Source organism: Varanus komodoensis, unplaced genomic scaffold (genome assembly GCF_004798865.1).
Source record: "Varanus komodoensis strain SLA01 unplaced genomic scaffold, ASM479886v1 scaffold18_1, whole genome shotgun sequence".
Lineage (NCBI taxonomy): Eukaryota > Metazoa > Chordata > Lepidosauria > Squamata > Varanidae > Varanus > Varanus komodoensis.
In genome coordinates this window covers 4,762,359-4,786,081 of record NW_025335548.1, presented here as the reverse complement: position 1 = coordinate 4,786,081, position 23,723 = coordinate 4,762,359, and the positions used below count along the sequence as shown (strand labels likewise).

The 23,723-nt window shown below is 39.2% G+C and overlaps 1 protein-coding gene across 5 annotated transcripts in view; it reads left to right on the top strand.

Annotated features, from left to right (window-relative positions):
• Window positions 1-535: 535 nt before the first annotated feature.
• Window positions 536-23,723, top strand: part of GLS (glutaminase) — a 74,961-nt gene continuing 51,773 nt past the window's right edge. For 3 of the 5 annotated variants that reach the window (XM_044427139.1, XM_044427142.1, XM_044427141.1), the window contains exons 1-6: window positions 536-925; window positions 12,868-12,964; window positions 13,580-13,701; window positions 16,370-16,499; window positions 18,722-18,801; window positions 22,150-22,313. In XM_044427139.1, the coding sequence (XP_044283074.1) occupies window positions 582-925; window positions 12,868-12,964; window positions 13,580-13,701; window positions 16,370-16,499; window positions 18,722-18,801; window positions 22,150-22,313 (937 nt within the window). In that variant the 5' untranslated portion in view covers window positions 536-581. Of the gene's footprint in view, window positions 926-12,867; window positions 12,965-13,579; window positions 13,702-16,369; window positions 16,500-18,721; window positions 18,802-22,149; window positions 22,314-23,723 lie in introns of those variants that run through there. The other 2 variants (XM_044427140.1, XM_044427145.1) reach the window with 2 other exon arrangements.

Sequence of the window (23,723 nt, the reverse complement as noted above, 5' to 3'; positions counted from 1 at the left end):
AGGCAATCCATGGCTCCAGGGACTGCCTGAAGCAGTGGCGAGCCATCGTTCTTTTCCCCCGAAGTTCCATTCTCCTTCATTGCCGTGTTCCATTTCTACCTCATAGAATGCTCCTCCATAATGAAGTGGGTAGCAAGGAATCCTATTATACAGTGGGATTAGGCAGTCGACCAGGTGCTTTAATATCAAATAATTATCTTGCCGGTTTAATAAGTTGTAATTGTGCATAGTCGTCGTAATGGACGCACCGCCTATGAAAGCGCTCTCGGAACTGGCGGAGGCGGCGACCCCAAGTCTGGCCGCCGCCGCCGCCGCCCGCGCCTCAGACTCTGCAGGCCCAGCTCCAAGTGCGCCACATCTTCTAGTCTTCTGGAGGCGGGGGAGGCCGAGAAGGATTTAAATTGACGTGCAGGGCAGACCAATCATCTCCGAGGGCGCCGGACGATTACGGCAGCCACCACCCAATGGGAGGGCTGCTGAGGCGGGGCGCGCTGGGTGTGAGCAAAGCGCGGTCGGTTGGTAGCGGCTGAGGCACATTTCTCCTTGCTTCGGCGGCGGCAGGCGAGGAAGGGCGGCGCAGAATGATGCGGCTGCGGAGTTCCGCGCTGTTGAGGGACCTGCTGCGGCTCAGCCACACTGGCGGGATAAGCGGCGGCGGCGGCGGCTTCGGCTGCTGCCGTCGCCTGGCGCTGAGGTGGCTCCATCCCGCTTTGCCCACGGTTGCCGGCGGCCGCCCGCCTATCCGGCTGCCGCCGTGCGGCGGCCGCTCCTTATGCACCCGCTCGGAGGGGATCCTGGAGGAGCCGGGCAAGGGGCCCCCGCAGCAGAAGCAGGCGGCGCCGTCCGCGGAAGCGCCGTCCTCGGCCGCCGGCGACGATGGCCCCGGCGCAGGCCCGGGCAAAGAGGCGGGCGGCTCGGGGGAGAAGTGAGTGCGGCAGTCAGGGGAGAGGACTCGTGGTGGGGCTGGATGCGGAAGGCCACGCGGAGGGGAGGGGAAGGGGAAGAGAAGGATGCTCGCTCGCTCGCTCGCTCGCTCGCCCGCGGCGGCTGGGCGCGTGCCTGCCTCGGCCTGCGCGCTTCCTTCCCTTGCCGCCTTGTGCCATGTGACGGGGCGCCGTCCTCGCCGCCAGGGTGGGAGAACCGGGCCCGCACTCCGGGTCTCCTGCACACCCTCAAGGGGTGCTAGTTTTCTAGCAAGGAGAAACGGAAGTTGGAGCTGGGCGACTTCCACCGCCCGCCAGCCCGCCCGCCCGCCAGCCAGCCAGCCATGTGGCTTTGCAGCCAAAGCGCGGGGGGAGACGCAGGGATGTGTTTTTTAAGGCCCGGCTACCATCCTCCTCTTGAAGTGGACACTGGAATCTCCAAAGAAAGCGAGTTGAGGCTTGCGTGGCTTCATTTCTGCCCTCAGTACCAGGGATAGGTTTTCAAAAACCATCAGGAAATGGTAATCGGAAGGTGAATCTGAGTATCTGCAGTTTCTCACCGCTGAGTAATTCCAGTTAGTTCTTTAATATCTAGCATTTTAAGCATTGGGTATCGAGATCAGAACATCTAGGTGGCCTTCTGCTACCTTTGAGCTCTTCTTCTTTTTTTAATGTTTCTGCTATTCATGTAAGTCTTACATTGTAAGAAATGATATTTTTTGAAATATGCCGATGTAGGCTAGTTATCATTTAAATGCCTTTTGGTCACAGCCATAAGGTGACCAGGCATACTTATGCAGAAGTCCTATTATGTTCTGTGATGTTTAGGATGGCAAATCAGTTCTAGAAGCATGATTGACCTTCTTCCTTTTTACCCATATTCTTAAAGAATAGGGAAGTAAGCTGTTCTGTTAGATGTCTTGAAAAAAATGTGTAGAAGTGTGATCTCTGGGATGTAGTATAGGCAACATAGTCTTCAGATTTGAGTGAGCAGTGACTAGCTGTGGCTTAGCACCCTCCTCCTGGGTAAGGCTTATCCATGTACAGAGTGGGAGAGAGGATGAATTCAGGATATTTGCCCCTGAAATACAATATGGGCTGCTGTGTCATCTTTTACCCTCCTTGTGTGAGTTTTTCCATTTCCGGCATTTTCCCAAGATCAAGAATTGGGCATTGCCTATATCATAGAATGAAACATTTAGCTTTAGCAACAAAATCTTGCATCGAATGTTGAAGTGTAGCCTGTGAAGCATCTTCTGGTTGAATTACTTATTCTTTAGCTGTTGGTCTGTCCTAACAAAAAGAGACAAACTGGGAGGTATCACAGAATGAACTGAGTATATTAGACTTGGAAGTTCCACAGAAGTTTTTGTTGTTTTCCCTAGGAAATTGCCATGATAAATAACTACTTTTCAGTGGTGGTAATACTCCTGCATGTGACAATATGTATTTATACTGTTTGTGTCAAACTTGATGCAGGTTTATTTTTGGGCAATCGATGATAGCAAATACTAATTTTATACTGATTGGTTTGTCAAGGTTTCATTGCTTTCTGTTAATTTTCAGTGCTAGTTCAAGTGGCTGTGTAACTGCAGGCACAACTAGGAATTACTAGAGGACACCTTTAAAATTTAGAATCCATAAGAAATACCACCTTTCAAACTATTTTAGCAAAAAGTTAATAGGGTGGATAATGAAAAGATGAGAGAAAATTTATTTACGTTCCTTCTCTCAGGTCCAGAGAGATCTCCCATGGTTTTGGGAGCTCATACAGGGTAAAGATTGATTCTTGTGATACAATGTAAAAACAAATCTCTTGATTCTTGCTCTTCATTTGGTGCTACAGGGCGCTTAAACTATAAATTTAACATGCATATTTTGGATTATTGAACAAAAACTGCTTGCTATGTAGATCATGGTGACTAAGGATTAATGCATTCTCAAATTGTGCAAAATGGTTTCTGTTTGCTGAATTATTTTAAAGAAGAAAGAACTTTTTTGCCTTTACAAAAAGATGTGCAGTAAATTGCAGTAGTTTGCTTTCTTCTGGAGATAGTACTGTTGAACTTCTTAAACTTTTCATTTCAATTTGGAAAAGTGAGTGAAAAGTTCAAGTCAGCTCCTTTGACCGAAGCCTGCACTAGCTATGAGACACAGTTGTAAGAATCTTTCTCCCCAGCTTTGGTTTTAAACCCAAAACAGCCTTGGGAAGCAGCAGGTTTGAGCTCAGGAATGATGGGATGGAAGGGGCTGCTACTTCAACCATTGTGTGTATGTGTAGTTGTTGCTTTTGTTTTATGGTTGTAAGCTCCCCCCCCCGGGGGGGGATATTTGTTAGATACAAAACTAAGAAATACAATTTTGTGTCACTTTACACTACTAAAACCAACAGGCAATGTGCAGACATGCCAGGCTTTCCAGCTAGAAATAATTCAATAGACTAAAGTCCAATAATGTCCATGGGGTCGCAATGGGTCGGATGCGACTTTGTGACTAACAACAACAGCAGCTGTCCAATAAACTGCATGGCTTATTCTCAGACTTGTTTTCATTTAATGATGATAGATGAATATAAATACTTTAGCATGGCATTGCTGTACTTTTAGTTTTAACTAGCTAACTTGATTGCCACTATAGTGCCTGTTCAAATTTACAGTGCATATGACAGTTCTAAGACCTGGTCTTTAACTTTCAGGACCTGCCTAACTGTCCCTAATGATGTGTGTTTTCCAGGAAATTTTGAACTGATAAAAACCACCATTCCAAATTAAGTTAACTTGCATCAGAAAATTTAAAAGTACCCTTAAAGTGCTTTGGACCAAGCAATTCTGGCTTGTGCTATTGGGTCCAGCACTAGATTGGAGCTGTCTGCCCTAGAGAGTGATTTAAATTAGCAACTTTATTTTAGTTGTATTTACTAAACACAACAAATGTAGTTGTGATAGTTGAACATATTATTCTTTGTTCCAGTAGGCCATAATTATTTGATCCAAAGTATTTGAGGAAAAAAAAAAGCACTCTTAAAGTGCCTTAATTTTTTTTTTTTTTCCAAATGCTTCAGGTCAAGTATTTGTGGCCTAATGGGACTGAAAAACTTGATATGCAGTACTGTTTTAGCACAGGATTGTGCCCTTAATGTGAATTTAATGTTATGTTGACATTTTTATTGGCAGAGGTACCTCATACTTCTAACTTAATTTGTTTCAGGAGGCCATTTGAACTCTGAATTGTTCAAAGTCTGAATCAGCTTTCCCCATCAGAAATAATGCGAAGTGAATTAATCCATTCCCAGACCCTAAACAATACCCATTTCAATTAACCTAAACAGCAAATGCAGCCCCCTGAAATGAATTAATACATACAAGGCACCACTGTATTAGAATTTATGTCAGTAATGTTATATTAGTGCATTTAATGTGCCTTACTGAAGGCGAAAAAGTGAAGAAAAGCACTGAAAATGCATGAGTGTTATGTAAGAGATGTTTCACAGTGAGAGACAACTTGGGCGCACAACAGATCATGTTTATGTTGCGATCGCATTTTTTTCACTTCATGTGTGGTTTGAATGTGGAAGCATCATTCAGACTTTGGAGCAATTTTATCTTGACTTTAACGTTTGAACTCTAGAGTTGTTCGAAGTACGAGACACCACTGTACTTGCATAAATTTAGTTAATGGTCATGAGCGTCATCTTCAAGAAGCTATTTAATTTCCAGTCTGATGATTTGATTATTAAGCTGACTGTTTTCTCTATTTTCATTTCTGTACTGTTTTGGTGATTGTGTTCTTAATTTGGTTTTTAAAAATAAATTATCCACCTCAGCACACCTGCCCATTGCATAGTATAATACATGAATACATTATTAAAGTGTGAAGAAAAAATATGTAATATCTTTATATTGCTTGAATTTAAGGAAAAAAACAAAGATACTTTGTTTACTATTTACATAAATAAATTTTAGCAACCCAAAGAACTGTACTTAGTAACAATCACTCATCTATAATTTCAAAACTGACAGTCTTGCCTAATACTGCATTTGTAACTGCTATCTATTTATTGATAGATAATATATATTTATTGATCAATAAATTGATCAATATATTTATTGACAGAAAATATGAAGACTTAGGACATTTTCCAGCTGTATGGGGTGATGGATTATAGTAGCTCGGACAAATCAGCAAAAATTGGGTACACTAGCTTCTGTCAGCATGAAACAGCCATGGGCTATTAAATAACTAAGTATAATTTTACCTAAATAATTCTTACCCAGTGCTAGCCATGTGTCTGTCACAGTAAAAAGAGTTGGGATTTTAATATGCAACTTTCCATAATCAAATAAGATAAAGGTGTGATTAGAAGTGCCTGAAATATTTCACCTGTTCTTATATTGCAGCAGCAGATCGTGGGTTAATTAATTTGCTAACCTATGGTTAGTTTTTAGGTTAACTCTGGATTCTTGAACTCATGATTAACCCATGTTTGGGTTTGTATAAGATGCAGCAGTCTACAGTTAGAGACTGATTCTGCAAAGTCACATTGGTTCATGTGTGGCATGCAGCTGAGCAAAATTATCTATCTATCTATCTATCTATCTATCTATCTGTTTTGTGCCCTGTCCACCACTGACATTTCAGGACGGCTTACAATACTAACCCATGATTTGCCATGGTTATCTGGAAACTGGGCTGTTATCTTTTCCCACCTCTCAGTTTGGGGATGCTATCAGCTGGGGTGTGGAAATTCTCCTTTGTTGAATTTCATCTGGCCCTTCTAAGGAGAGTTTTGAAAGAGCAGAACAGGCTGGCTGCAGCTGTACAAGTCACATTTTCAAAGCTTTCCTCTTTTGGCAGAAGGCTGCTTAATTGGAGGAATGCCTTTGAAAATGCAAAATGGGTCATTTTAATCTAACCCAATCCTTACTTTCAAAGCTTCCCTCAGGTGGAAAAGGTGCTTTTTAATTTTGTATGGCCACCAATTTATTAATTTCTTTGGGGAGTGGCTAACAATTAAAAAAAAGTTCAGTCTGCTTTATGCCGTTCTTTTATAGTGGGGTTAGCTATAATAATATACAAGCAGTTCCATTGGTATGTTGAATCATTTCCTATATCTTAAATGCATATATTTGCTTATATACATAATGGAATGACATTATAAGTAACAGCATTCCTGATCCAGTAGAGATGTAATGCAAAAAGAGAGAGAAAGTTGATGGTGCTACTTCAATAAATTAAGTGTTGCTTAAATTCCATAACAGAGGGAGTATTTTTCTATTGGTTCTAGACATAAAACAACAATAGAGATTTTGTAATCCTTATCTGCACACCCTTAGGAATTTTTTGTGCAAGATCATCATGACTGAAAATCCTTTCAGGGATTTCTCATTGCTATATTCTGCAGGAAATATTTTTCAAAAGTTAGTAAATGTTAGAAATTAGCAACCTAACAAATACAATACAGTTGAATGACCTGAATGGATATATTGTTTTAAAGTTGGTATGTTAGGCTATTCCATAGGCACTTACCTGTAGTAAGTCTAATAGAACTCTGAGAGGTTTGCTTCTGTGTAGACATGTATAGGATTGCATCTATATTAATTATCAATGCTTTCTTCCCCTTAAAAATGAATCATAAGGAAATTGCGTACTATCAAGTAATCATGCTCTAAGGCAGGGGTCCCCAACCCCTGGGCTGTGGAACAGTACTGGTCCATGGCCTGTTAGGAACCAGGCCGCACAGCAGGAGGTGAGCAGTGGGCAAGATCCAGAGTTCATATGTTAGAGTAAATTTAAAATCTCTTTGAAGTTTGAACTGTAGGCACAGAGGAAAAAAAAAGTGATCACTGCATAAACGTCATTAGTTGTGCTCCCAAGTTGTCTCTTGTCTTTTGTTGTATCTGTGCCCTTTCACTACCTGCCTTTTTGATTGTTCTCAGTGCCTTTTAGGTGAGTGCCCTTTTTGATCTTTCTGAGCGGCTTTTAACTGCCTGCCTTACCATTCCTTCTCAATCCTTTTCTGCTTCACCACTCCTCACTAAAAAATTGGGCAGTTAAATGCAATTTTTATTATACAGGACTATACATATTTAAGGATGCAGGTGGCACAGTGGTTTAAACTGCGGTGCTGCTGGGCTGGTTGATTGAAAGGTCACTGGTTCAAATCTATACAGCGGGGTGAGTTCCTGTTGCTCCGTCCCAGCGCCTGCCAACCTTGCAGTTCAAAAGCATGCAAATGAAAATAGATAAAAAGGTACAAGGTGGGAAGGTAACAGTGTTCCGTGTTTAGTCATGCTGGCCACATGACCACGGAGACTGTCTGTGGACAAACGCGGGCTCCCTCGGCTAGGAAACGGAGATGAGCACCGCCCCCTAGAGTCAGGCATGACTGGACTTTAATGTCAAGGGAAAAGCTTTACCTTTACACATATTTACATATTTTTAAGGTTTAATAAATACATTTGGCATTTAATAGTGTTATTTTTACCAAATTATGAAATTATGTGTATTTACTGTTTAAGTTTATGGAGATAACTATTGTTCAGGGTCTGAGAAAGGATTAATTCACTTTCCGTTATTTCTAATGAGGAACATAGCTTCAGATGTCAAACAATTCAGAGTTCAAACGGCCTCCTGCAATGATTAAGTTTGAGGCACCACTGCAATGTATTTGAATCATCCTGAAATCATCTGCCCCCCCTCCCCCCAATCCGTGGAAAAAAATTATTCCACAAAACCGGTCCCTGGTGCCAAAAAGGTTGGGGATCACTGCTCTAAAGCATAGACAACCTTTTGCCCATGTGGCCTACATATCAGCCGTGTGTATGTGTGTTCATAGCCCTCTCCCCCAATAGATATGTACAAAAACAAATACCCACTGCTTTCTGCTTGCTTGGTGTCTTAATCAGGATCGTGGTGGAAGTAAATCATTCTTCTCTCTAGGCGAGGAAGGCTTTCTTCTACCTGCCTTGAAAGGATATTCCAACATTTCTTCCTCAAGGATGAGATTCTGTAGGGAAGCACCATAGCACATAGTGGTCTAGAGAGGAAAGCCATGGGGTTCAGTGGGCTATAATAACAGAAAATTCTCTAGTCTTGCCATACTCTGTTTCCCCCCCTGAGGAGTAAAATTCTTGATAAGGCAACCAGAGTAGGTCCGGCATATAAAGCTCTTTTAGGTCCCAGGGGAACAGAAGTTTGATGAGAAATGTACAGAAAGGGGAATTTGGGGCTGTTGTCACTAGGGTGCTGGTGGACAGTTGGGAAGGCTTAAAATGTTTACACAAAAAAATAATTTCCAAGTAAAGATTTAAATTTGCTTTGATATTATTGATGGCTATCATTGAACCATATTAGACATACTTTATTGGGATCCCCTCCATTTATTTTAAAACCCTAGATGATGTCCGGACAAAATTATTTTTTAATAAAAACATTAACATAAAAATCTACCCCTGTAAAAACAGTGAAATCTAATAATTGTATCTAAACATAGCGTAAAACATTTTAGGAGAAAGCAATGGAAAGGAAATCTGACTTTAGGGTTCTTTTTTAAAGGCCTGTAGTGTGATTGACACAGCATTCCACAAATTCTGTACATGCCCTCACCCTTCCGCTTGCCAACCTCGTTCTTGTAGATGGGCATAAAATAGGACTTTAGATGCAGATCTGCAAGTGCAGGCAGATTGGTATAGTAAGTCATTCCTTCTGAAGCAAGAACGTAAGAGCACAATTGGGAATTTGAGAAGCTGTTGTGGGCACCAGCAAAAAAAAAATGCCTCATCAGTGAATCACTCTTTTGGTGACTGGATTTGCAGCTACATGTTATTCGGTAAAGCAATTTCTTTCAGTTCTATTGAACATCACAATGCGTCTTTAATAAGGCATTGTCTAATTTAGCAAATTGCTGGCCCTGAAATTCAGCTAGTGCTTCTTTTAAACATATTTTTATCTTTGGGCAGTGTCCAAAAGTTGTGTCTTTTTGGAGAAGGTCATTACACAGATAAGTTTTGTACTGGAACAGACTTCAGTATTCACTGATGTATAGACTCTTTTAACTTATTGACTTGCTTCATGAAAATTAGCAAATACAAGGGGAAATGGATTCTTTGTGCCCTTATGACCGATAAAAACTGGTATTACAAAATTGGAAGGATAAACATACATGTCCTATATAATTGAATGGCTTGAGGACTTTACAGCGGTTTTGATATATGCAAAGGTGGCACCACCTTCAGATGGATACTTATTTGGATGTTTGGTCTGCTTTTATTGAAGCTTATATACAATTGCTAGAAAGTTATATGTATTTTATACAAATCACTGTATACATATTACAAATGGGAAATACTTTATAAAAAATTAAACTGCAGGTGTACACAGGCACTGCATTGGGGAACACTGGGCTAAGGCATTAAAGGTCAATAGCTGTATTTTAATCTGGGTTGAGAAACCTGCAAGGAAAATTCCTGGAAACAGGCAACTTTTGGGAGCCTCATGACTCATTTGTCATTTGGGCCTATGCATATTTCTGTTCTGATTCTGTCTTTCCTAGTCCCTGGTTGCTGGTATTCTGCCTTTGCTAGGCCTTGTTCCTTGTCTGTTTGTCTGTCTGTCTGCTGCCTCCTTCCCACTTGCTCACTGAGTCTCCTGCCCACTCAGCCCCTGCTTTTGTTGCCTTTGCTTGCCCACTCACTTCATACTTCCCCACTCTCTTGGGTGTTGGTTCTGTTGCAAACACCTGCCTATTATTGCTTCTAGATGTAAGCAAGGGGGCTTTTCAAAGACCATCAGAGTTTTTGCCAGATGAACTGAGTACCCACAGGCATTGTGTTTCTGGCTCATGCAGTAGAGACTTCAGAAAGCTCTGAGAATTCTGCCTCGAGACTATCACTTTCAGCCCTTCTGCCAGTAGACAGCCTGAAGATGGAACTTGCTAAGTTGACGGCCTGGCTGGGATAATGGAGTCACTTGGGCTCCCCCATGCACAGGTCATCTTCCCTGGAGAGGTCTAGTGTGAATTCTGTTGTGTGTACTTGCCTAGGTATAATTGTAGAGAGGCGCCGAATTGGCACATTGGCCATGAGATCCTGAGTCTTGAGGGCCTTGATACCACACTTGATATCACCTCCATCTGGGAAGCTGTTAGTCATGGGGGGCAGTGGTACAGCAGGAGAATCCCAGCCCTGTTTCAGGTGCCAAACACCAGATACAATCATTCAAAAACTGTCCTATTTTTGGACAGTATACTTGATGAAGGAGATAGATTACTTATAGATTACCTACTGCTCATGCTGAATCTGATGCTGTATGACATTCCTTACTTGATACTTCTGGAAAGGTTAGCCCTTCCTTTTCATCCTGCCCAGTTTTGGTGACACAACGTTGGCATGCTCTTCTAAAATCAAATCAAACATGATAATCCATTTTCATTTAGCTTTCCTGCAGTCAGTCAACTGCACCAGCAATCTTCAAGGGAAAGTGTACCACAGCTGGGTGAGTAGACTAGAAGGAATCCCATAGATGTCTCAGTTACATTAATCCTAATCAGTGTCTTCAGCCGTCTTTGTTGTAAGGCCATCTGCTTTTTTTATTTATTTAGTAATTTGTTTGAAGTCTGCCCATTAGCATTATGGTCTCTTGGCATGTATAGTACGCCCCTTCCCCTGTTGTAAACTTAAAGCACACTATACTTTATCCAAACATCACTGCCCATGACCTACCCCAAGTTCCTAATAATCATGAAATTAACTAGCCCATCCCATTGACATCTGGTACTAACAACAGCAGTTCAGAGAAGCTCTCATGTTTTCAAAACAGTCCTTTCCTGGTTCATAGATATTCTGGTTGCTACTGCAGTTATTCCTACTGTAGCTGGCTAACATATTGATTGGAGTGTGTTGATTATAGTTGGCGAAAGATGTCAGTGTCTTAACATGAACTTTTTAAGCTTCTCAACTTAGGCTCATGATTTTGGCTCAGTGCCAGAAGAATCATGCCTTGGTTCAAATGCTTTTAGCTATCAGAAGCACTTCTGAGATATTTATATACCATGTAAAATTAATACAACATGCTCCTGTTTTCTTAACTTTGTTTACTCAACTAAGTCAAGTTCACCAGGTTGGATCTGAATTGGCTTTAGACAGTAGGGGAGGTCACCAACTTGTCAATTTGCAAATGGTAAAATGAGGCTTAGTACTTGTTACAGATTCATACTATGGCCTTGTACCAGGTGTTTGAAGGCCAACACTGTGTTTGCTGTTTCACAGTGCTGTCATGTGTTCTGCCTTCAAATTAGCTTGTCTATATATTTTTCAGAAACAAACTTTGCAAGAACAAACATTCACTTCCACGTAGTAAAGATAACTATGACAATACCATGTCCGCTTCCTAGCTTAGCTCTTTTTGGCATATGCTGAATATGGGTTTTTCTGAGCATTTAATGATGCTAAAATGTTGCTCTTAGGCTGAACAAACATTACATAACATTATTGACCTGGTGAATAGTGGGAGTAAAAGCTTATAGTGCAGTTTAAACTGATAAGCTTTATCGAAGAATAGTCCATTTAAAGTATTTTTTGTATGTAAATTGAATGTTTGTCATGTGTGCTTTATCAGCTGGTTCAATGTCATAGCTAAATATTGAGCTAGTCTGCCTGATTTAACTGCAGCAAATGTGAATGATACACAATCTATATTTATCTGGTATTTATTGCAGAACCTGAACTAAAGAGTAGTGTTTGGGATTTTGAACACGAAAGTAAAACAAAATCTAAGAAACATGACAAATAATATGCTTTTTTTCCTTTGAATTTCAAATTCTTGGACTTACAGTATTTTAAAGAATGAATAGCTTATATCAGTTTATATGAAAGTGCTGCTGCAAAACCACTCTGCATTTTTTTTACAGAATTGTTTGTAAACATCTGAATGCTTATATTCTTTGACAGAAAGATAGTTGAAGCTTTAGATGCTTTTTTACTGAAGGTATTTAAATCTAGGGGAACCTGGAGGAATGGTGTTTATGGGGTTGTGAAGAGTCACACACAACTTTGCAACTGAACAACAACAAAATTTAAATCCTTCAAATACTTGAAAAGCTCTATTGGAGTAAAGTATGCTGAAAAATATACTTCTTGAGGAAGCACTCAGGAAACTTGTCAGTAGTGGCAAAAAAGGACAGTTTTCCTTTAAAGCAAGGTATAAAGGTGCAAACTCACACTTCTAGAAAGTGTTTTGGAGATTGATTTTGCTTGAAAACAGGATGTGCAGTCCCATCACACTGGAAAGGCCCCTCTTTTGTTGCTCCAAAATTTGCTCTTGTGATAGAATTCAGTTGACATTGCACAAGGATTGATTTACTCAGGGCACAGTTGGATTCTTCTGAATCCCTGAATCTTTTAATCCAGTTCTTTCTGCACCTGGAACATATCTCTGAAAAACTTTGTTTTTAAAATGTGTGTTTAAGAGTTTCATATTTAAATATCAAGAGAACCTGTGCTTGATAGGCTGTAGAAGGACTTAGTATGATATTCAAATTTTTTGATTACCTGGCAAAATACTATTTGTGAAGCACTGAATGCTTTTAGTTGACGTATAATGGAAATGGGGCCCCACATAAAATTAGGGATGGAGAACATTTGAATTTTCAGAAGTTGGTCTCCAACTCTCACTAGCCCCAGTGAAAAGAACCACAGTGATCAGCCAAGGTGGGGGTTGTGGTCCAAAGACATCGAGGGGGAGGCTACAGCTGTTTTGCTTCTGATGTAGCAGAAGTCGCTTTTGATGGCAATAAAGTCCTAGTTTGAGATGGCGTTGGGGTTGCATTCCACTGGTATGAGTAAGCATGTGTTCACCAGTGAAATTTTCTGTTTCATTGATGAGCTGTTAGAAGAATGAGCTAAGACTTTTCATTTCTCACTTTTTCTTGTATTTTGTTTCTTTTTAGTAAGACAAAACAAGGTCTCTTGCCTAGTTTGGAGGACTTGCTATTCTATACTATTGCAGAAGGTCAAGAGAAAATACCAGTTCATAAGTTCATCACGGTAAGTATATTTTGTTATTTAATAGATTGCACACTTAATAGCTAAATCATTTTTTTACTTTTGAAAAGGAGTGCATGCCATAAGCTTTCTAATAATCACTTGATGAGAAGGTAATTAAAGATGATGTTTAAGTTGCTCAGGCTGACTATAAGGGCTCTCTGCACAACACAGTTCACCATGGGTAATTTTACCAGTGGCAAAGCTGTAGTGTGTGGCCACCCTTCTGAATATGCAGCTGTCTTCAGGGGTTGCTGTAAGCAACCCTCTCCTAACCCGTGTTCTATTTTAAAGTTTATGAGAAGATTGTTTAACCTTTGCATAACCCACAATTTGGGATTTACATGACAGGACTGTGGGTTTGAGGATACAACCTGCCATCAATGAGCACAGAGACTCGTTATCTTTGTTTGTGTTATAGAACTGAGGGTAAATGGGTGTGCAACTTCTAAGCATCTTTATGGGAAGCCTCTGAAATACGTAGTTGCTTTATGAAAGAATGGATTTCTGCACACTGTCTACTGCAGTGTGTTTGTATTTAAGTCCAGGTAGTCCTCAGAACTACTCGCAAGTTATCTGAAGCAAAAGAAATATTTGTGATGCATTTTTATTTTACAGGCTCTAAAATCTACAGGCTTACGTACATCTGACCCAAGACTGAAAGAATGCATGGATATGCTAAGACTGACTCTTCAGACAACATCAGATGGTGTAATGTTAGATAAAGATCTTTTTAAAAAGTAAACACCTCTTTTATCTAAGACAAAGTTTAATTTATCACAGCCATTTAATTGATTTGGAGTGATTTTATAGTGGATAAGAGAACATGATTATGCTCATTTGTTGAAGTTAGAATAGTATTTAAAAATATTTGTTGCACAATGTTGTCATAACCTAGCATTATATTAGATCTCGGTTGACATCTGATGAAATGTGATATTATTTACACTTAAGGCCTCAAGCTCTTAAAACCCAGATAATAGCTGTTGGAGTGTGGGATTGATCAGAAATAGGGCTATTTTGAGATAGGTTAATTCCTCTCTCCCATTTTGGTCATTCTAGAAGTGAAGCATAATTATTAATTTATAATTGTAAATATTTAGACTCTTGGATGCTTATTTATTTACGTATAATGGATAAACTTTCTAGAATAGTTAATAGTAAAAGTTATGAGCATGCATATATTCATTACATTTGTATACAGAGCCAAACAAATCCATCAATTTCACAGTTGCTTCCTTATGTAGGTCATAAAAGACCTATTTGTGAGAGCATATGGGCTATGTCTGCATAGTTTGTTGATTATGCTGTTGAATTGCACACTTGCCTTAGTTATTGCAGACAAATTTTCTCTGGTAATACTTGGGAACTAGTTTTTACGACTCCTGTTTTCTGGTGATTTGAAACATAATTATTTTTGGCCCTATTGGAAGGATATATACAGTATGAAGCTATTCGAGTAGCTTCTCTTTAGACATCTGATGTTAACAAAATATGTGTGATAGTCCTTTTATCAAATCTTGTTTCAATCAAAATGTTTATTGTTTTTAGCCATAAGTAATTTCAAACAGTACAAAGAAAAATACCTGAAATGATGGCATAAAACATGAATATTTGGGGCCTACAATTCTCGTTTGACACAAACTATAAAACAAGAATTTTCATTTAAAAAAAATCAAAACTAGAGAAACACTCATGGTTAATTTGACTTGGCTTATCCAGTTTTCGGAATCGGATTAGCTTGAATGTTCTTAGCTGTTGTTGCAAAGAATTCAGAATGATAGAATATGCATTCATGCCATTATATAGTGGTATTCAGCATACCACTGTATAATTTGTTGACCACCCTATCCACTGAGATGTGCAATATTTTTTTTGAGAATTAAGTAATGGACAAATAAGCAGATAATAGGAAAGGGGGTCTATACAGTCATCTCCACAGATTCATAATCTATTCCATTAAGAATATGATTATACATGCCCTCTAGATAAGCAGTTTATATCTGCTGAAACCAGAGTTATGTAATTTTTTTCTTAACCATGGAAAATGATTTCAAGTTGATGAATGTTTAAAGATGATAACATACTATGGGGAAAAGTGGTTGTTGAATAATTTCCTTGTACATAAATGTGTGCAAGTGTAAAATCAGTTAATCAAGTCTGGACTAGAAGCCATAGATAGATGTTCTACAGGTATCAGATAGTGCTGACTCATTCCTGACCAGTCTGAACCTAACCCCTTAATTTCATTTGCACATACCAGTATTTCATTGAGTGACTTTAACCTTGTCTTTTCATCTGTTCCAGTACTAGACCATACTCTTGTTTGCTCTTTATTTGATACAAGGTAGACCTGTTTTTACTACAGGTTTCCCTGGAGATAACGCGAGTGTTTCTTTGGAATTCATTATGGAATAGTTCCAGTGGACTGTGCTTCCCTATTCTAAATTTCAGTCCCATAACATATTTGAGTACCCACAGATATTTTTTAGAACAACAAATTATAGTGGTTGTTCCTCATTTGAAAAAAAAAATCTCAGGATCTTCTGAATAGTTTTTGATGAAGTTAATTTTGCAGCTTCAAAATGGATTTTCCAGTGGAGTCTTTTCACCCAGGGAGTTGAGAGGGGTGACAGTTAGGCAAAGGGCCTTTTCCACTGCTTCTCCCCATCTCTAGAACTCCCTAGGGAAATTAGCCCGGCATCATCTCTGTTTTCCTTTAGGCACCAGAAGACATACCTTTAAAAAATAAATTAATATTTAGCACTTATGAATTCTGTGACCTTTTTATATTGCTATTGTATTGATGTTTTTAATCTTTTAAGTGTTTTAACAGGTTTTGATGCGTTGTTATATATATTTACATTTTGATGTGTTGTTATGTAAGCCACCCTAGAAAGGCCTTTTGGCCTTTTGGCAGTTATAGGCAGCCTATAAATATGTGAGTGAATGAATGAATGAATAAAACTATACATCCTGTATTATACAATAATTTGCCATTTCTTAATATACTTCAATGTGGTGATGATTCTTAAAATTGTTAATATACAATTATTTACTCTGTTGCTATTTTTCATCATGTCTGTAATTAAACTTGGGGAGCATTGTATATATTAGAATTCATTCTCTAAGTTGTGGCTTATTATAATAGCACAGGAGCGTTACTTTGGCACATCACCAGGCAATTTAACCTTACATTTGAACAGAAAAAAAGGCAAAAAATATAGTGTATCTAACAATGTTAAAGACAAATCTTCATCAAGATGATCAAATCAGTAGTTAGAATTTATATGTTAGAATCCACTTTTAATGTCTGCTGAGTGACAGGCCATATATTGGGTGGAAATGAACATATTTTGCATTTTGCGTTGCATGTTACTCATGTAACTTTTTTTTTTCCATTCACAGATGTGTTCAGAGCAACATTGTCTTACTTACACAGGCTTTCAGGAGAAAGTTTGTCATTCCAGATTTTATGTCATTTGCCTCTCACATTGATGAGTTGTATGAAAATGCTAAAAAACAATCTGGAGGAAAGGTAAGTGTTGTAGTGGAAACATATTTTGTACGTATTTTTGCATAGCAGAAGAAGCACATTTCAGTGACACTGAAATTGTTTTCCCTTGCACTGAAATGTTGGTTCCGTCTTTACTTTTTGAGGGTTCTGCCCATGTACAGAAAGTGTAAGAACTTTGCCCAGTCAGATTGAAGGCCCAACTGTCCCAGCATTGAGTTCCCACAGTGGCCAATTGGATGTCTGTGCAGAGCACCACGAACAGGACGCAGGTGCAGTAGCACTGTCCAACTTCTGTTAACCAGTCACTGGTATTGATAGGCATACTGTCTCCGATACATTGAAGCAGACCCTGGACTAGCATTATTGTCACTATCTAGAGAACAAGTAGGACAAAATACTAAATTTGATGACAAATTTATTAACAGCAGTAAGATTAATAGCAAGGGATTAAAAAAAAACATGATTATCAAATACATGGCTGGTATAAAGAAGTTTGAAATACAGCTTTTAATGATAAGTTAACTTGTGGTATTAAATGGAAAAAAGGTTTGATAAGTAAAGACAATTTTGAAAATACGTGGAGTCTGTTTATTGAATATGTCTTAAGAAAAGGAAGCGGGTGTGAACCATTGCAAGAGTCAGTGCAGTTCTGGAAGGGAAGTGGGAGTGGGGCAACCTGAATAAATAAATCATCTTACATTAAGTGTTCTGATTTGTTGGTCCTGGTGGAGGTAGCACTAATGTAATGTTTTTTTATGTTTATTAGTAGTGTTTAATTATGTTCATTACTATTATATTAATTTATTATGTATGTTCAATTAGTACAGTTTTAAAGTACTGTATTATAATATTTGATATCACATTTTTGATTCATTAAACCATACTTGATTGTGAATGTTTTGAAATTTAGTGCATGATCCAGCTATTTGGTATGGGAATATCAGATATTATAGGCATGTTCCTCCTGCAGTGGATTGTACGGCAGGAGACTCTCTCAGGGTGGGCAATCCATGTCATGTCCTCTGAACTTAACAGACTGGAAAGTTGGGTTGAAAGAACAGGCTGCAGTGGCAGGCTCAGACAATACTCGGTCTAGTTACTTGACATCTTAAGTATGCTGCTCTGCCAGTGCCTTTTTTTTCCTTTTCTGGTCCACAACTAGATCTGGTAAATATAGGAAGTCCTTTATAGATCTTTTGGGCTCCTTAAGGACTTCCTGCATGTTATCACGGGTTCATACTGGCAGGACTGTTTATCTGGCTTATCTGCCGGTAGTGTACACGCTTAAAATTGGATTGCATTATGTTGCTGGACGACAGAGGGTAGTACAACTGATCTGGGGTGGTAGTAGTGAGATAACATGCATGTAGACACTAGATGTTGGATGTTGAACAGAAAGGGCACATGACCTCCAGGGAGCTCCTAGGGCCTGCTTGTGCATATCCCAGTTTTCATATCTTACCCTCTGGCATGCAGACAGAACTACATGAGAGCTTTATTCTCTGTACTGAGAACAGGGGACCTCTTTTATTCGGGTTTTGCTGAAAGGAATGTTAGTTGTTATGGAGAGTAGCTTATGCAGAGATGTATTTAAGACATTTAGCTCTCTGTATCATCATAGTTTCATGGCAAGTAATACTTGTTCCATTGTTGGATTGTGCCCTGAGCTGTCCAAATCACATAACAGAACTTAGAACTCACAAGTCTCCCATCTCTTCTCCCACTCACTGTTTTTACTGATTTTGGAAACTGGTTAAATTAATATATTAGAAATAACTTTGTTTTATGTAAAAATTATTGTCCTGCATTTTGATTCAAAAAGTTCTTCACGGGAAATTTCCAAGGTGAACCATGAAAGATTCAGCAAAGATAACTGCAGGGATGGTATCACATAGCCCTCTGCATATTGCTGAATTGCAACTCCTATGAGTCCAGCCAGCAGAGCCAGTGGGCAGGTGTGATAAGAGCTGCAGTTCAATATCATATGGAAGATTCATCCATGAAAAAAGGAATATGGCAATTATCATTGAGTTCAGTCCAGCAGTATGTATAAGCGAAGATTTCAGGGGTGGGGGTGCCTCTAATTTGTGAAGCCTTCACTGTAAACCCAGTAGTTTGGGAAATTCGACTTTTTATGTATTGTTTTTGCTGACCTTTTTTTTAATGGTTAAACTTCTCTTGTAAGTCATATGCAGCCTGACAGTATAATCTTACATTGAAATTATTACTTTTGTTTTGGTTAGGTTGCTGACTATATTCCACAACTGGCTAAATTCAGTCCTGACTTATGGGCGGTGTCTGTTTGCACAGTCGATGGACAGAGGTATTATGCTGTATCTTAAATATCTGAGCTATTCAAATAATGTCAGCTGTAGTGGTAAAAACTGATTGTTGACTGAGGAATCAAATTTGCGTACAAGAGGATACTGTAAAATCAGTGGTATGTGTTTCTTATAGTGCTAGCTGGAGGGCTTGCTTTTTATTAAGTTCTTTCTAGTGCATTCCTCCATTGAACAGAGATCCAGGATGAATTCCTTGGTTGTGAGATTATTTTTATGTACTCTCCACTTCTTTGAATAATGTTCTTATTGGAAATGTTAGCGTGCTGGGTGTGTTGATTTTATATACCAGGTATGCATTCCAAAATATTTTATACAAATAATAGATGTTGTGTTATATACAGCATACACTAATGACAATGCTTGCATAGCCAAAACAGCACTATGTACAGAAGATGGGGGGAATAGCAGGCTTGAGGAAACCCTAGGGTTTCTAGGAGTACACACAATCTATAGGCAATGTTTCCTTTCTGCTTGATAAGCATGGTCTAACAAATATAGGAGAGCCCATATAGGCTTTGGGGCTCCTCACCCCAGCAAAAGACAGGCAATAACAAAACAACATAGAGAGGACGTTCTGACTACAGAACGGTGCATTTCTGCTGAGGTGGGGGAAGGAAGACCAGAAAGGAGAGAAGATGGAGTGGAGCATTCTGAAAAAAGGCATGAATGGCTGCCTGACTGGCATCCTTAACAGGAGCACTCCACACTCCAGTATTTTTGTTATTTTGTTCATATGATAAATCATGACATACCACTAGATAAAACTCTATTTCTTGGGACTAGAAAAGGCTTTGTTGCCTCTGCAGTGTAAGTTGCTCTAGTTCTAAAATGGTGGAAGAGTGAAAGAACTTGGGTGTATGGGTTTTTTGTACATGTGGCTGATGTGTTGCCACTGAGCTCCCAAAAAAATGAACAGATATTTAAAAAGTGCGGGGGAGTTATTTTGGTCACCTATTCTGGTCTTAGAGACTCTAAGCAACAGTATCTTGTCTTGCAGCTCTGAGTATGCCGCATATATTTTTAATGATGCAAAATCAAGTTGCCATAGCTATTTGGCATGCATAGGGTAGAAATAAACCCTTGAACATCCTCTTAACTACACTGCTTATTCCCAAAAGCAAACAGCCACACCCAATTCTCTACAAAGCTGAAGCTGTCTTACTGTGGTCAGTGTGCTAGATTTATTTACTGCAATATATTACATTGTTCTAATTATCTCTAATAATAGTACAGTTGAAGATTCTACGGATACAGCAGTGCTTGTGTTAGAATGTCTTACTTGCTAGTGATGTAATAAAACATGGCAATACAAATGTGCTGGAATGAATAGTTGGGGGATAAAACGTACAATGGTTTGCTAAGAAGTGATCTTGACTATAAAATTGAGAGATTTGCCATTTGTTTTCAGTAGGCTGTGGACTGTACCTAAAAGTTGCTAACTAAAATATATATACATTTCTACACCATCTTGGTTTGTTTGCTTTGTTTTTGTATACTTGTGCTTACAGTGGATGTCTTGCAAATTTTTATGCAAGCATATCTTTGGAAACAAACAAGAAAAGATGCCTGTTGGTTCCCAGCCTTCTTGCTTGAAGCAAAAAATACTTATTATCAAGACCATTATTTTGAGTGCGTTTTAGGTGAAACAGTTCCTCTGAGGATGTGGAAAGAATAAATAAAACCAGAGTTTACACTGATATTTAACTGACTTCTGTGCAGTATTGGTTTTATTTTCATTATGACCATGCTTGTTTACAACAGATGGATGAGATTCTCATTAAAAAATTCCAAGTATTAGAAAGGAAACTGCACGCAGGAGATTGTGTAGGAAGCTCCAAATAGCTTTTTTCTGTTTTTAAGTCTTCACTGAATTGTTCCAGACTTGGAGCCAGCCCAGAATCATGGTTAGGGAACTTCCCAGGCTTGGGAACTTTGTTTCCTGAGATATTTAGCAAGGAAGAAGCTTCTTCATGTGACTGGCTCAGTTAGCTTCTTTTATATAAGCTGACCCTATGCAGATGTTAGACTTACTTATGATTTCTGTAATCTTATTTGTTGAGCACTTCATTGTATACCTGAACTGCAATTAAGGATTGGCCACAAATGATAATGTGAAAACAAGAGCTGACTTGGATGTCCTTTTTCAGCTCTTTGGTCTAAAACTTCACCTTTCATACTCGGTCCTTTGTTACCTTGTTCCAGCAAACTGTGGGTTGCCACCTTGTCTGAACCAACAGACTGTTTCTCACTTGCACTCCAAGCCTGAGCTAGAAATGATAGAGTATAAGCTTAAATTGTGATGTTTTATTATGAGAGGGAACTGAAGCACACAGAAGGAAGAGAGTATGCTTGAGCCTGACGGTGGACATCTTGTGGTGTCATGTCATGCTGAGTGAACCAGACACATCTTTGCAGTGACTTAACAAAGTAAAGTGTGTATTATCTGCACTCACTAAAACATGGCTCCCACGTCTCTGCTTGTAAGGTAATAAGCAGATCTTACCATAACTCCTTCCAGTGGCGGAGCCTAGCCCAGTAAGAAAAAACAGGGTTTCATTCTCCTTTGAATCTTAGCCCAAGGTCAGGCTGGTTACTGTGGTTAGGCGCTGGCCTGCTTTGCATGATACTGTGTTGCTGGCAGGGCTCCATGTACTCTGCATATCCAATCCATGCTCAGGTGTTGTGTCATGCAAAATTGGTGAGCATGGGTTGTATCAGATTTAAACAACTGTACTAGGGCTATGCTCAGTTCTAGGGTGATGCAAGAATTGTTTAATCCTCACACTACCCATGCTTTCTGGGTTCACATGACTAGACAACAGGTTGGGGCATGCAAAATAGTGGCCCCATGCACTGCAGGTTAAATAACCACAGTGGGGTATTGCATTGTATGAACTATCCCATGATGTCTAAATTGGTCCTGCCTGTATAAGCCTCCTCAAGTGTTACAGTTAATAAATTGTGTTCTTTGTGGGCTTAGTCTCTTCCTGTGTGACTCTAGAGACTCATGTTGAAGCAATATACTTTTAATGAATAGCGGTCTATGCTATAATATTAGTATTGCAGTTCTGTTAGAAAATCTGCACTGTTGGCTATTTTAGTTGGGCGTTTTTGCAGTTACTTTTACTAGCTCAGCTTTTCTGCCTAGGCAGTATAGATTGGTTATGAATAATGCAAATGAAAAACTCTGTTTTGTTCTGATAGCTCATAGGAACTGAACAATAATAAGAATGAGTCCCCTTCCAAAGGCCCTGCCCCGGGTCTTGCATGTCTTTTTCTTAAAACAAATGTGACAGGGTGGGATGGCTAATGTACTATTTGCCTTGCAGGCATTCTGTTGGAGATACCAAAGTCCCTTTTTGTCTTCAGTCTTGTGTAAAGCCTTTGAAGTATGCTATTGCAGTTAATGACCTTGGCACTGAATATGTACACAGATATGTTGGAAAAGAACCTAGTGGACTAAGATTCAACAAATTATTCCTCAATGAAGATGGTAAGTTAGTGAGTCTTGTAATTTGCTCTTTTTAGTATTTTATCTAGTGATACAGAATAGAGTGAGGGGGTAGAGGAAGGTGGAGTGGGTGGGAGTGAGGGAAGTACAAACTGAAGCATTTCTTCCTCTGCCTTTCCTTTCTATGAAATTTCACAGATTTTTACTTAGTATAAAATATTCTGCTGTTATATGATTAAAATATTTTTGAGTGTGGTTTAAGAGGATTGAGTGAAAAGGATATGTGTGTTTGTATAAATTTGCCAAAGAACTCAGGTAGTGGTTGTGTCAAATACTTAGGGCAAATCGACACTAGCTATTTACCTGGGGAAAGTTGGTGCCATTTTTATTATTCCTTGGGTTTATTCCACATGTGAATTTAGTTATGTGAAAGCTAGCTTCTCCCTTGAGAAGTCTATGTTGTCCTAAAGTACACTGTGGGAGCTGTGTATTACCTGGCTGGGAAGTTGTTACCATCTGCTTTATGTAATGACTAGTAGTTGTGACTGCACCTTAAAGCTGGCCTTATGGGCTTCATTAGCAGTGGTCATGCATATACCGTGTTCTAAAATGAAACATTACTTCTCTTGATGTATGACAATAGGATAAAGAGAAGCACTGTTTATGAATCTGTTCATTTATAGAAGTTAATACTATTGATAAACTAACACCAGTGTGGACTGTGTATGTGTTGTTACTATTATATCCAGCATATTAATACTGTGTGCTACCTTTGCTCTCATTTGCCTTAGGTACTCTGTCCACTGCTAGTAATTCTTATAGTGCTTGGAGTATGTTAATGAGCAAGGATCAGCTGTTATAGCATATTATTGATGTATTTGTTTTTCATATTGCCAAATGTAATGTATATATTAGACTCTTGGGGATGTGAATGGTAGTGATTCTGAAGATTGTGGTAACTAGAAAACTTCTGCTAGCTACATTTGTGACTGACTAGTCTGACTGTCATGAATGTATATGACAGAAAATTGAAAGGAGAACTTTTGGTCAGGAAAAATCCCTTTAGTGAGCTAAGTTATACCAAAATGTGGGGTTAAAATCCTAAGTCTTGGATGTACAATACAGTAAGTAGAGCTCCATAACACTGCTTATTCTCCTTTCTCTTCTCCCTGTGATACCTGAGATCAGGGGACCCTCCAGGAGGAGGCTATAGAATGTGGCATGGGTGTAATTGGATCCTGTGGATCCAAGCCAAAAGGGTCCTAAATTAATTGAAATAAACCAGTCTTCAAATAATCTTTCCAGCATGCAGCATTACCAAGTTAAATCATGAGAAGGATTTTTATGGTAAAGGTGAGAGCTGTGGCTGCTGTTTTTTTTAATCATCATTTCACAAAGTTCAGTTCCTGTTCAAAAATAAATTGCCCTTCTCTAAGTTTAAGGTTTATATGT